Here is a 12,789-nt window from a genome sequence, read left to right as displayed (position 1 = left end):
GTAGGGGTGTCCTTGTCTCATCGCGCACCAGCGACTCCTGTGGCGGGCTGGGCGCAGTGTACGCTAGCCAAGGTGGCCAGGTGCACAGTGTTTCCTCCGGCGCATTGGCTGGCTTCCGGGTTGGATGTGCGCTGTGTTAAAGAAACAGCGGCTTGGTTGGTTGTGTATCGGAGGACGCATGACTTTCAACCTTCGTCTCTCCCGACCCCGTACGGGAGTTGTAGCGATGAGACAAGATAGTAGCTACTACAACAATTGGATACCACGAAATTGGGGAGAAAAAGGGGTCAAATTCACAACAAAAAAATAAATAGTTCCTCTTCCAGTCTTCCATGCCCAGAGTCTTACTATCCTTTCCTAAAGGAAGAAGGCCTTTCTATTTCCTGGAAAGGATTAGGTATTGTGTATTGTTTTGATATTTCCCCCATGCATGTCTGGAAAGTGATCCTATAAACGTCCCAGCTAAATTTCCTTACTCACACTTGGCCTGCCTATCCTTTAGTGTATCCTGTAGCTATGGAGACCTGAGCTGACACACACACACACACACACACATATGCTTTTGTGCTTATTTGTACACCCTCATATAGCCAATTTAGTCAAATATTTTCTCCTTTCCTTTTTGTTGTTGTTGACAGCTAGCCTAATCTGCTCCAGGGAAGGGTTGCGCTGGAGGCAATCAAATCAATATTTTTCCCGTGCTGTGTTGGAGCTCCATCAGTTGGATCTGTTTGGATTAACTGCTGCATTTGACTGCCTGTAGCTCTGTTTGTATCAATCAGTCAGTTCAGTTATAGAACCCATTGGGAAAGGGGGATACCTAGTCAGTTGTCGAACTGAAATGTGTCTTCCGCATTTAACCCAGCCCCTCTGAATCAGAGATGGGAGGGGGGGGGGGGGGGGGGGGCTGCCGTAATCGACATCCACAGCTCCGGTGTGGGTTAACTGCCTTGCTCGGGGACAGAACGACAGTTTTTTTTTTTTACCTTGTGAGCTTAGGGATTCGATCCAGCAACCTTCCGGTTACTGGACCAGCACTCTAACCACTAGAATCATGTGACAATGGGGCGGTGGCTCGCGTGACTGACTAGGCCTTTGTCCCAATTACTGTTTAATCTTTTTAACATTCTTAAATATTTTCACCTTCCTTGCCGTCACAATACACAACCTCTGCTAGAAGTCAAAGCAACATGTGGGGAAACCATCCAGCCATTTCACCGATAAGCATTAATGATGGATATGAAACAAGGAAGGAGACCATGTCAGAGTATTGGAACATGTCCTTGTCTTCCTCTTGTCACCTGTCAACGCCGAGGGTGACACACTTCTTACGTGACTTTAAGACACCTTTATCTTGAATTGACTTTTTAATAGCACCATGATGCTTTGTCAATATTAGACAGCCTAAGGCCTAAATATTGACCCAGTCGCCCTTGCGAGTTTTGGATGTTTGAGCATGTGCTCAGCTGTGACAAAACATCGAGTCATGCTTGCAAATGTGGTATTTGACTTTCGGTGATGTCACTCGGGCCTTTTGATATGTAATAAGTAGTTCATTTCCTGTTTGGAAGAGGCATCCCGGATTGATTTGACCTGTATCTCGAGCATCATGTGACACCTTCAACAAACTAGTACATTGTCTTTGGGTTACTGCTAAAAACCACTACAAGGTACACTCTGCAACATGTTTAGAAGGCACTTGGTGGGTTATGTAATTTCTAGTTACCCATCGTTGTTTTCCCTCACTGATCTGAAAGTCAGCTCTTCCCCCTGAGTCAGAACACTGAGTACTGGCTTGAGTGGTGTTGTGACTTGTGTGTCTCTGTTTTAAATAGTCACTATCGTGGCCTTTACAATTCCTGTTTTGCTTCCCTATTCATTGTGGAGTTTGTTTTCCTTTGTCATGTGACCTTTGTTTAACATTGGGGGTATGTTAACTCTTATGTACATCTAACCTCCAAAATAAATCAAACACTTTTGAGTGAATGAGGGATACAAAGTAGGCTTATAATTAAAGTACTTGGTTCCACACAGGTGTGGTTCCTGAGTTAATTAAGCAATTAACATCCTTTACTATTAACAGCCATTACTATGGCAACCAGGGCTATGCCCCCATTCACAGAATTTGAGCATGAAAACGATTGTAAAACGTATGCCATAGCCCTCTGTCACCAGATCTCAACCCAATTGAACACCAGATTCTGTAGTGGTGCCTGAGACAGGGTTTTCCATCAACAAAACACCAAATGATGGAATTTCTCGTGGAAGAATGGTGTCGAATCCCTCCAATAGATTTCCAGACACTTGTAGAATCGATGCCAAGGTGCATTGAAGCTGTTCTGACTCGTGGTGCCCCCTCTATTAAGACACTATGTTGGGGTTTCCTTTATTTTGGCAGTTACATGTCTTTGGCCTTGTTTTTGGTCTGAAACGTCATGTTTGACATAAGGGTAAATCCATTTGGTTTCAATCACTTTTTGACTGCATCCCTTTTAATTAAAACATCTTTCCATGTGTGTTTGCCCATGGAAGAAGTGGTCATAAAATGACTTTTTGGACCTTAATGCCAACACATTTTGGAGATTTTAAAAGCTAACAGTGATATCAAACTATTTTATTATTTCATGAAATAGATGTATGGAAATATGACATTTTAAACCTTTTCAACTGATTTGTGTAATATTTGCAAATTATATTATTTTGTAGCTTAGACCCCATTTCATATCATCTGAGTTTTTTTGTGTTGTGCCTGCCATCGGTTGAGACAACATGCTCTTGAATACAGGGGTGGGCGTAATGAATCATAGAATTCATAAAATGGACCTATCAATCAAATTTTCAATCAAATTTATTTTATATAGCCCTTCGTACATCAGCTGATATCTCAAAGTGCTGTACAGAAACCCAGCCTAAAACCCCAAACAGCAAGCAATGCAGGTGAAGAAGCACCTATCTCTTCAGACCACTGCAATTTAGCCACAGAAATGCCCATCATTCCACCCACTGTCAAATGTCAACTTAAATGGTCATGACTGTTCTATTATCTATATTTATATGATTTTCAATAGGTTTGCTATGGAAGATTAACAGTATAATTTAAATGACCAGATATTCCCATTCAAGTCAACGTCCTCTGATGTGTGGACCTCCAACCATCTTTTTGTTACCATTTTGAAAGTAGAAATGTCAATTTTTGTTCCCCTTTTAGTACATTTATCAACACCCATAACGGGCGCAACACAAAAAAACTTGGATGCAAAATAGTGTTTAACCTGGAACATATGCCAATATGTAAGAAACATGTGTTTTTTTCTCTCTCCAGAAATGATCAAATAGGTTGACAACCCTGTTTTGTGAGCTTTTAAATATCAATCTCAACTGTTTATCTTTCCCAGTGATGAAGACATGGATGTCTCATGGTATGGTGGGGTATGCAAAATGCCTCAAATTTGATCACCTTTATCTCTTGGCATTCAGATCCATCACGTCACTTTCTGAGCACTTCTACAACGGGCAAATATTTACGGGGTGTTTTGTTCAAATCAAAAGGGGAGCTGTCAAAGTGATTTGAATTGAAATGGATTTACCAAGAAATGTTTGCTTTGTTTATGCAGTCTGTGGTGTGAATTGTTGTTATTGGGCATGATTGACATTGTTTTATATATATATATAAAACAGTCTGTTTTGTGTTGAGGTATTTTGTTGGGTGTGAAGAATTCTGTTTGTTGTGTTTGGCCTGCCCCTTCATGTGATGTTTAGCGCCTTTGAGAGCATTTTGTTGATGTTGATGCAGTAGTCTGTTTGGATGGGCGAACACCAAACACCGTGTTTACTCCTGCCATAGTGCTGACTACGCCTCTGAGAGCCTCTGTTCTAGACCAGAGAGAAAAACAGAACTCAGCATGATTATAGTGGGCCCAGCTCAATGTCTGTGTCTCAAATGGCACCCTATTGCCTATATAGTGCACTATTTTAGCACTTTAGGGAATATATTGCCATTGGGGACGCAGGCAAACAGCCCTGGCCGTTTTATTAGGCAGTCTGGTACCATGCTGACTGGAGCTACAAAGAATGGGGGGGTGCAGGTATTGCCAATTTCCAAAGCCCCTACTTAGCCTGGTTTGCTCATGGCCTCACACCCCAGCCTGAATACCGGTCCCATTTTTAGCAGGGTAAGCTCTAGCCCTTTACAGTTATATGACAAGGCCCATGTCTAGCATTCAGTGGTGTTTCTCAACCTCCAGTCTGTGGCCCCAAAAAGGAAAAGCCATAGCTTGCGAGTCCCTGGTATGAAAATGATTTCAAAACACTGGTTTTAGAGGACGGGGACATCTTGCTTCAGTAGAACTGATGATCGAGATGTGAACACAGCCAACCTCGCTCTCTTACTTAGCTTTTGGTGAGTGCTTTTACATGTATGTTTTCAGTCTGAGCCATCTTGACTAAGTGGTTGATTTGTGCCCGGTGGTGGCCTCACATTGCCCGAACGACCACTTCCCTCATTTTTCTCTCTCCTTCCTCTCTTCTCTCGGTCGCTCGCTCTCTCCAGACTGCAGGATCCAACTGGGCCAGGATAAGAGTCTGCCCATTCAGCACAAAATGAAATAAAATAATGGCGTCTAGAGCGGCCAAGAAGAAGTAGACCAAATGAGTTCCTTTATTACAACACAGGGCAAAGACTTGGCCTAGAATTAGCAAAGACGCTGTCATCGTGTACAAGTCCCTAGACTGTTCTGAGCGCGGTGTCACTTAGCTGGAGCATCACCTTGTCTCCCACACCTCTCCAAACTGATCGGGGACCTGTCGATACATGTCTTCTCATGTCCCCTGGCTGCTTACATAACCCTCCCAATCAGGTCCAGGATCAGTAATAAAACATTATGAAAGCAATGCCAGGTTCATTGTGGGCCAAGGACCTTACGTTGTGTAACAGCTGCCTTCAGCAGCACAGTACATCGAGGGCTGTGTCTGAAATGATACCCTAATCCCTACATCGTGCACTACTTTTGACTAGGGTGCCATTTTGGTCGCAACCTAGGTGGTGTTGTGGTTTATGAGCAGAATTCTACTGATATATATTGTGCCTTGGGGTGCCTTTTTACTAGGCTTTTCTTATTACTGGGCTTGTTATTACTTGGCCTATAATTTTGCATCCCAAGATAATGAAACGATGCATTGTGTATTGCTGGCGCGTGTGCCAGCTGCTGGGACAATTGGATACGAGTCGACGTTAGTGAGGGGATGTGTGGGTCGCAGCGTTGAGTAGACATGAATGGTGTTTTGTCTCTCTCTGTCTCTCTCTGTCCTAACCTCTCGTCCACCTTTATCACTTTCTTTCTCTTGCTCACTTTTGAGATATGAGAACAGCTGACAATGTTGATTTTGGGAACAAGGCTATTTCATTAAATGTCACCGTTGGAGATACAATGGCTAGAATATCTTGTCTGATACCATCTCACTCTCTCTCTCAATTCAATCAACTTTATTAACATGGACGGTAAAGGAGTTTGCGTTGCCAAAACACACGAGTCCCACACTTAAAAACCCTTTCTCTTTCCGTCTCTCTCGCAGGCCTACGAGAGGCGATTCCCCACGTGTCACCTGATTCCCATGTTTGTGGACAGCGAGGTGTTGGAGGAAACTGAGAGCGAGGACGGATCCGTACACAATGTCCAGCGCCGCTGCAAACTGGACGTGGACGCCCCTCGTCTCCTCAAGCGGGTACGGCTAACCTGTCGCTAACTTCCCTCGAGTCTGGTCGGTCAACCAATCAAATGTATCCTCAGGAAGATGACATGTTCTATGAGGAAATAGCAAGCATTTTTTAAACGGCCTATTTGAGATACAAGTTTGGTATTTGAGCGTTTTTCTCCAATTTATTCGAGTATAGGACGGGTCAGCAACATTATTTGGATACGAGTTAACAGAATATTCATTTTAAGTGAGATTTTCAGGGGACAGTTTAAATGAAGTAGCATTTGAAACATCCTTAGCTTGTATTCTAAGCGAAGCTGACATGACGGGGGAAACAACCAAATCAAAAGACCTAAACACTCAAATCAGGCATCGGCCATTTTGTAATCGGTGTATCCGTTTTTCCTTTTTGACCATTTAGTTTTGCTGCAACTGGTTTCATCAGTGTCCTTTTGTGTGCAGATTGCGGGGGTGGACTATGTGTACTTCAGCCAGGAGAACACTCTGAACAAGAGAGAGAGGACGCTCCACATCGAGTCCCACAACGAGACCTTCTCCAACAGAGTCATCATCCACGAACTCTGCAGCTACTCGGTGTGTTACACACACACACACACACACGCGCGCATACACACACACTTGCCATACACACACACATTAAATTGTAGCTTTGGTTAGAATGGTTACATAAGCTACCTGTCCATTCGCTAACACGCATTCAAGCCTTGGCTTTAATTTGTCAAACGCGTGCACACACACGCGCACACTTACACACACACACACACACACACACACAAAGCCCTGTTAAACCACTTTGAAGCCAGCTGTCGACAGCACACCTATGCATTCACAATTTCTCTTCAAATGGACGGATCAAGCGGCGTTCTAACCAGCTCCTGATATGTAGCTACAGTACACACACGTCAAGTTTTCTATCGCCTTATCTCACACGACACTTACACACAGCCCTGTAAAAGCAAGTTGTTGACAGCACACTTATGTCTGAACCCCTTCCCTCCAATGCACTCACAATGCTTCTCTCCAAATAGACAGAGAAAGCTGTGTTCCAACCAGCCTCTCATATGCTGCTTCCTTCCCACTGAATAATTCAGACCTCCCATTGTTACCGGCAGCACTCCGCCTCAACACACTCACACACTGTTCTGGAGTCAGTTCTTTCACACCTCCCAGGCCTACTGCGGTGTGTTGCTCCACTCCCTCCTCTGACCTCAGTGCTACTCTCACCAGGCTCCCGTGGTGAGTGAATGCGCTCTGAGTTAATGAGGTCAAGCACATTGCATTAGCGTCTAACGAGGCTAGCGGGCCTATTTTAGGTCCACTATGCAGCTTTGTGAAGAACAGTTACAGTTAGCCTGCGGGTGCTAACAAGGCTAACAAGGCTGACACTCCCAGTCCTATCTAACACACTCAGCTCCCTGACATCTGACACTGTCAGTCCTATCTAACACACTCCACTCACTGACATCTGACACTGCCAGTCCTATCTAACACACTCCACTCCCTGACATCTGACACTGCCAGTCCTATCTAACACACTCCACTCACTGACATCTGACACTCCCAGTCCTATCTAACACACTCCACTCCCTGACATCTGACACTCCCAGTCCTATCTAACACACTCCACTCCCTGACATCTGACACTGTCAGTCCTATCTAACACACTCCACTCACTGACATCTGACACTGCCAGTCCTATCTAACACACTCCCAGTCCTATCTAACACACTCCACTCACTGACATCTGACACTCCCAGTCCTATCTAACACACTCCACTCACTGACATCTGACACTCCCAGTCCTATCTAACACACTCCACTCACTGACATCTGACACTGCCAGTCCTATCTAACACACTCCCAGTCCTATCTAACACACTCCACTCACTGACATCTGACACTGCCAGTCCTATCTAACACACTCCACTCACTGACATCTGACACTCCCAGTCCTATCTAACACACTCCACTCACTGACATCTGACACTCCCAGTCCTATCTAACACACTCCACTCACTGACATCTGACACTCCCAGTCCTATCTAACACACTCCACTCACTGACATCTGACACTCCCAGTCCTATCTAACACACTCCACTTACTGACATCTGACACTCCCAGTCCTATCTAACACACTCCCAGTCCTATCTAACACACTCCACTCACTGACATCTGACACTGCCAGTCCTATCTAACACACTCCACTCACTGACATCTGACACTCCCAGTCCTATCTAACACACTCCACTCACTGACATCTGACACTGTCAGTCCTATCTAACACACTCCCAGTCCTATCTAACACACTCCACTCACTGAACTCACTGACATCTGACACTGTCAGTCCTATCTAACACGCTCCACTCACTGACATCTGACACTTCCAGTCCTATCTAACACACTCCACTCACTGACATCTGACACTCCCAGTCCTATCTAACACGCTCCACTCACTGACTTCTGACACTCCCAGTCCTATCTAACACGCTCCACTCACTGACATCTGACACTCCCAGTCCTATCTAACACACTCCCAGTCCTATCTAACACACTCCACTCACTGACATCTGACACTCCCAGTCCTATCTAACACGCTCCACTCACTGACATCTGACACTCCCAGTCCTATCTAACACACTTCCAGTCCTATCTAACACACTCCACTCACTGACATCTGACACTCCCAGTCCTATCTAACACACTCCACTCACTGACATCTGACACTCCCAGTCCTATCTAACACACTCCACTCACTGACATCTGACACTCCCAGTCCTATCTAACACACTCCACTCACTGACATCTGACACTCCCAGTCCTATCTAACACACTCCACTCACTGACATCTGACACTCCCAGTCCTATCTAACACACTCCACTCACTGACATCTGACACTCCCAGTCCTATCTAACACACTCCCAGTCCTATCTAACACACTCCACTCACTTACATCTGACACTGCCAGTCCTATCTAACACACTACACTCACTGACATCTGACACTCCCAGTCCTATCGAACACACTCCACTCACTGACATTTGACACTCCCAGTCCTATCTAACACACTCCCAGTCCTATCTAACACACTCCACTCACTGACATCTGACACTCCCAGTCCTATCTAACACACTCCACTCACTGACATCTGACACTCCCAGTCCTATCTAACACACTCCACTCACTGACATCTGACACTGTCAGTCCTATCTAACACACTCCACTCACTGACATCTGACACTGTCAGTCCTATCTAACACACTCCCAGTCCTATCTAACACACTCCACTCACTGACATCTGACACTCCCAGTCCTATCTAACACACTCCACTCACTGACATCTGACACTCCCAGTCCTATCTAACACACTCCACTCACTGACATCTGACACTCCCAGTCCTATCTAACACACTCCACTCACTGACATCTGACACTCCCAGTCCTATCTAACACACTCCACTCACTGACATCTGACACTCCCAGTCCTATCTAACACACTCCACTCACTGACATCTGACACTGTCAGTCCTATCTAACACGCTCCACTCACTGACATCTGACACTCCCAGTCCTATCTAACACACTCCACTCACTGACATCTGACACTCCCAGTCCTATCTAACACACTCCACTCACTGACATCTGACACTCCCAGTCCTATCTAACACACTCCACTCACTGACATCTGACACTGTCAGTCCTATCTAACACACTCCACTCACTGACATCTGACACTCCCAGTCCTATCTAACACACTCCACTCACTGACATCTGACACTCCCAGTCCTATCTAACACACTCCCAGTCCTATCTAACACACTCCACTCACTTACATCTGACACTGCCAGTCCTATCTAACACACTCCACTCACTGACATCTGACACTCCCAGTCCTATCGAACACACTCCACTCACTAACATCTGACACTCCCAGTCCTATCTAACACACTCCCAGTCCTATCTAACACACTCCACTCACTGACATCTGACACTCCCAGTCCTATCTAACACACTCCACTCACTGACATCTGACACTCCCAGTCCTATCTAACACACTCCACTCACTGACATCTGACACTCCCAGTCCTATCTAACACACTCCACTCCCTGACATCTGACACTGCCAGTCCTATCTAACACACTCCACTCCCTGACATCTGACACTGTCAGTCCTATCTAACACACTCCACTCACTGACATCTGACACTGTCAGTCCTATCTAACACACTCCCAGTCCTATCTAACACACTCCACTCACTGACATCTGACACTCCCAGTCCTATCTAACACACTCCACTCACTGACATCTGACACTCCCAGTCCTATCTAACACACTCCACTCACTGACATCTGACACTCCCAGTCCTATCTAACACACTCCACTCCCTGACATCTGACACTGCCAGTCCTATCTAACACACTCCACTCACTGACATCTGACACTGTCAGTCCTATCTAACACACTCCCAGTCCTATCTAACACACTCCACTCACTGACATCTGACACTCCCAGTCCTATCTAACACACTCCACTCACTGACATCTGACACTCCCAGTCCTATCTAACACACTCCACTCACTGACATCTGACACTGTCAGTCCTATCTAGCACGCTCCACTCACTGACATCTGACACTCCCAGTCCTATCTAACACACTCCACTCACTGACATCTGACACTCCCAGTCCTATCTAACACACTCCACTCACTGACATCTGACACTCCCAGTCCTATCTAACACACTCCACTCACTGACATCTGACACTGTCAGTCCTATCTAACACACTCCACTCCCTGACATCTGACACTGCCAGTCCTATCTAACACACTCCACTCACTGACATCTGACACTGTCAGTCCTATCTAACACACTCCCAGTCCTATCTAACACACTCCACTCACTGACATCTGACACTCCCAGTCCTATCTAACACACTCCACTCACTGACATCTGACACTCCCAGTCCTATCTAACACACTCCACTCACTGACATCTGACACTGTCAGTCCTATCTAACACGCTCCACTCACTGACATCTGACACTCCCAGTCCTATCTAACACACTCCACTCACTGACATCTGACACTCCCAGTCCTATCTAACACACTCCACTCACTGACATCTGACACTCCCAGTCCTATCTAACACACTCCACTCACTGACATCTGACACTGTCAGTCCTATCTAACACACTCCACTCACTGACATCTGACACTCCCAGTCCTATCTAACACACTCCACTCACTGACATCTGACACTCCCAGTCCTATCTAACACACTCCCAGTCCTATCTAACACACTCCACTCACTTACATCTGACACTGCCAGTCCTATCTAACACACTCCACTCACTGACATCTGACACTCCCAGTCCTATCGAACACACTCCACTCACTAACATCTGACACTCCCAGTCCTATCTAACACACTCCCAGTCCTATCTAACACACTCCACTCACTGACATCTGACACTCCCAGTCCTATCTAACACACTCCACTCACTGACATCTGACACTCCCAGTCCTATCTAACACACTCCACTCACTGACATCTGACACTCCCAGTCCTATCTAACACACTCCACTCCCTGACATCTGACACTGCCAGTCCTATCTAACACACTCCACTCCCTGACATCTGACACTGTCAGTCCTATCTAACACACTCCACTCACTGACATCTGACACTGTCAGTCCTATCTAACACACTCGCAGTCGTATCTAACACACTCCACTCACTGACATCTGACACTCCCAGTCCTATCTAACACACTCCACTCACTGACATCTGACACTCCCAGTCCTATCTAACACACTCCACTCACTGACATCTGACACTGTCAGTCCTATCTAACACGCTCCACTCACTGACATCTGACACTCCCAGTCCTATCTAACACACTCCACTCACTGACATCTGACACTCCCAGTCCTATCTAACACACTCCACTCACTGACATCTGACACTGTCAGTCCTATCTAACACGCTCCACTCACTGACATCTGACACTCCCAGTCCTATCTAACACACTCCACTCACTGACATCTGACACTCCCAGTCCTATCTAACACACTCCACTCACTGACATCTGACACTCCCAGTCCTATCTAACACACTCCACTCACTGACATCTGACACTGTCAGTCCTATCTAACACACTCCACTCACTGACATCTGACACTCCCAGTCCTATCTAACACACTCCACTCACTGACATCTGACACTCCCAGTCCTATCTAACACACTCCCAGTCCTATCTAACACACTCCACTCACTGACATCTGACACTCCCAGTCCTATCTAACACACTCCACTCGCTGACATCTGACACTCCCAGTCCTATCTAACACACTCCACTCACTGACATCTGACACTCCCAGTCCTATCGAACACACTCCACTCACTGACATCTGACACTCCCAGTCCTATCGAACACACTCCACTCACTGACATCTGACACTCCCAGTCCTATCTAACACACTCCACTCACTGACATCTGACACTCCCAGTCCTATCTAACACACTCCACTCACTGACATCTGACACTCCCAGTCCTATCTAACACACTCCACTCACTGACATCTGACACTCCCAGTCCTATCTAACACACTCCACTCACTGACATCTGACACTCCCAGTCCTATCGAACACACTCCACTCACTGACATCTGACACTCCCAGTCCTATCTAACACACTCCACTCACTGACATCTGACACTCCCAGTCCTATCTAACACACTCCACTCACTGACATCTGACACTCCCAGTCCTATCTAACACACTCCACTCACTGACATCTGACACTCCCAGTCCTATCTAACACACTCCCAGTCCTATATAACACACTCCACTCACTGACATCTGACACTCCCAGTCCTATCTAACACACTCCACTCACTGACATCTGACACTCCCAGTCCTATCTAACACACTCCACTCACTGACATCTGACACTCCCAGTCCTATCTAACACACTCCACTCACTGACATCTGACACTCCCAGTCCTATCTAACACACTCCACTCACTGACATCTGACACTCCCAGTCCTATCGAACACACTCCACTCACTGAC

At 46.1% G+C, this 12,789-nt stretch overlaps 1 protein-coding gene across 10 annotated transcripts in view; it reads left to right on the top strand.

Annotated features, from left to right (window-relative positions):
- LOC110485940 (SEC14-like protein 1) overlaps positions 1 to 12,789 on the top strand; it is a 65,872-nt gene that overhangs the window by 31,234 nt on the left and 21,849 nt on the right. For all 10 annotated transcript variants that reach the window (XR_016485807.1, XR_016485806.1, XR_016485804.1 and 7 more), the window contains exons 3-4: positions 5,572 to 5,721; positions 6,157 to 6,288. Coding sequence is in view for 4 of the 10 variants with exons in the window: in XM_036940611.2 (XP_036796506.2) it covers positions 5,572 to 5,721; positions 6,157 to 6,288 (282 nt within the window). In the remaining 6 variants the exon portion in view is untranslated. The remainder of the gene's footprint in view (positions 1 to 5,571; positions 5,722 to 6,156; positions 6,289 to 12,789) is intronic.

This window comes from Oncorhynchus mykiss, chromosome 13 (genome assembly GCF_057628025.1).
Source record: "Oncorhynchus mykiss isolate SJ-2025 chromosome 13, ASM5762802v1, whole genome shotgun sequence".
Classification (NCBI taxonomy): Eukaryota; Metazoa; Chordata; class Actinopteri; order Salmoniformes; family Salmonidae; genus Oncorhynchus; species Oncorhynchus mykiss.
The sequence above is the reverse complement of the archived record's forward strand: the minus strand, read 5'-3'. Positions and strand labels throughout refer to the sequence as shown.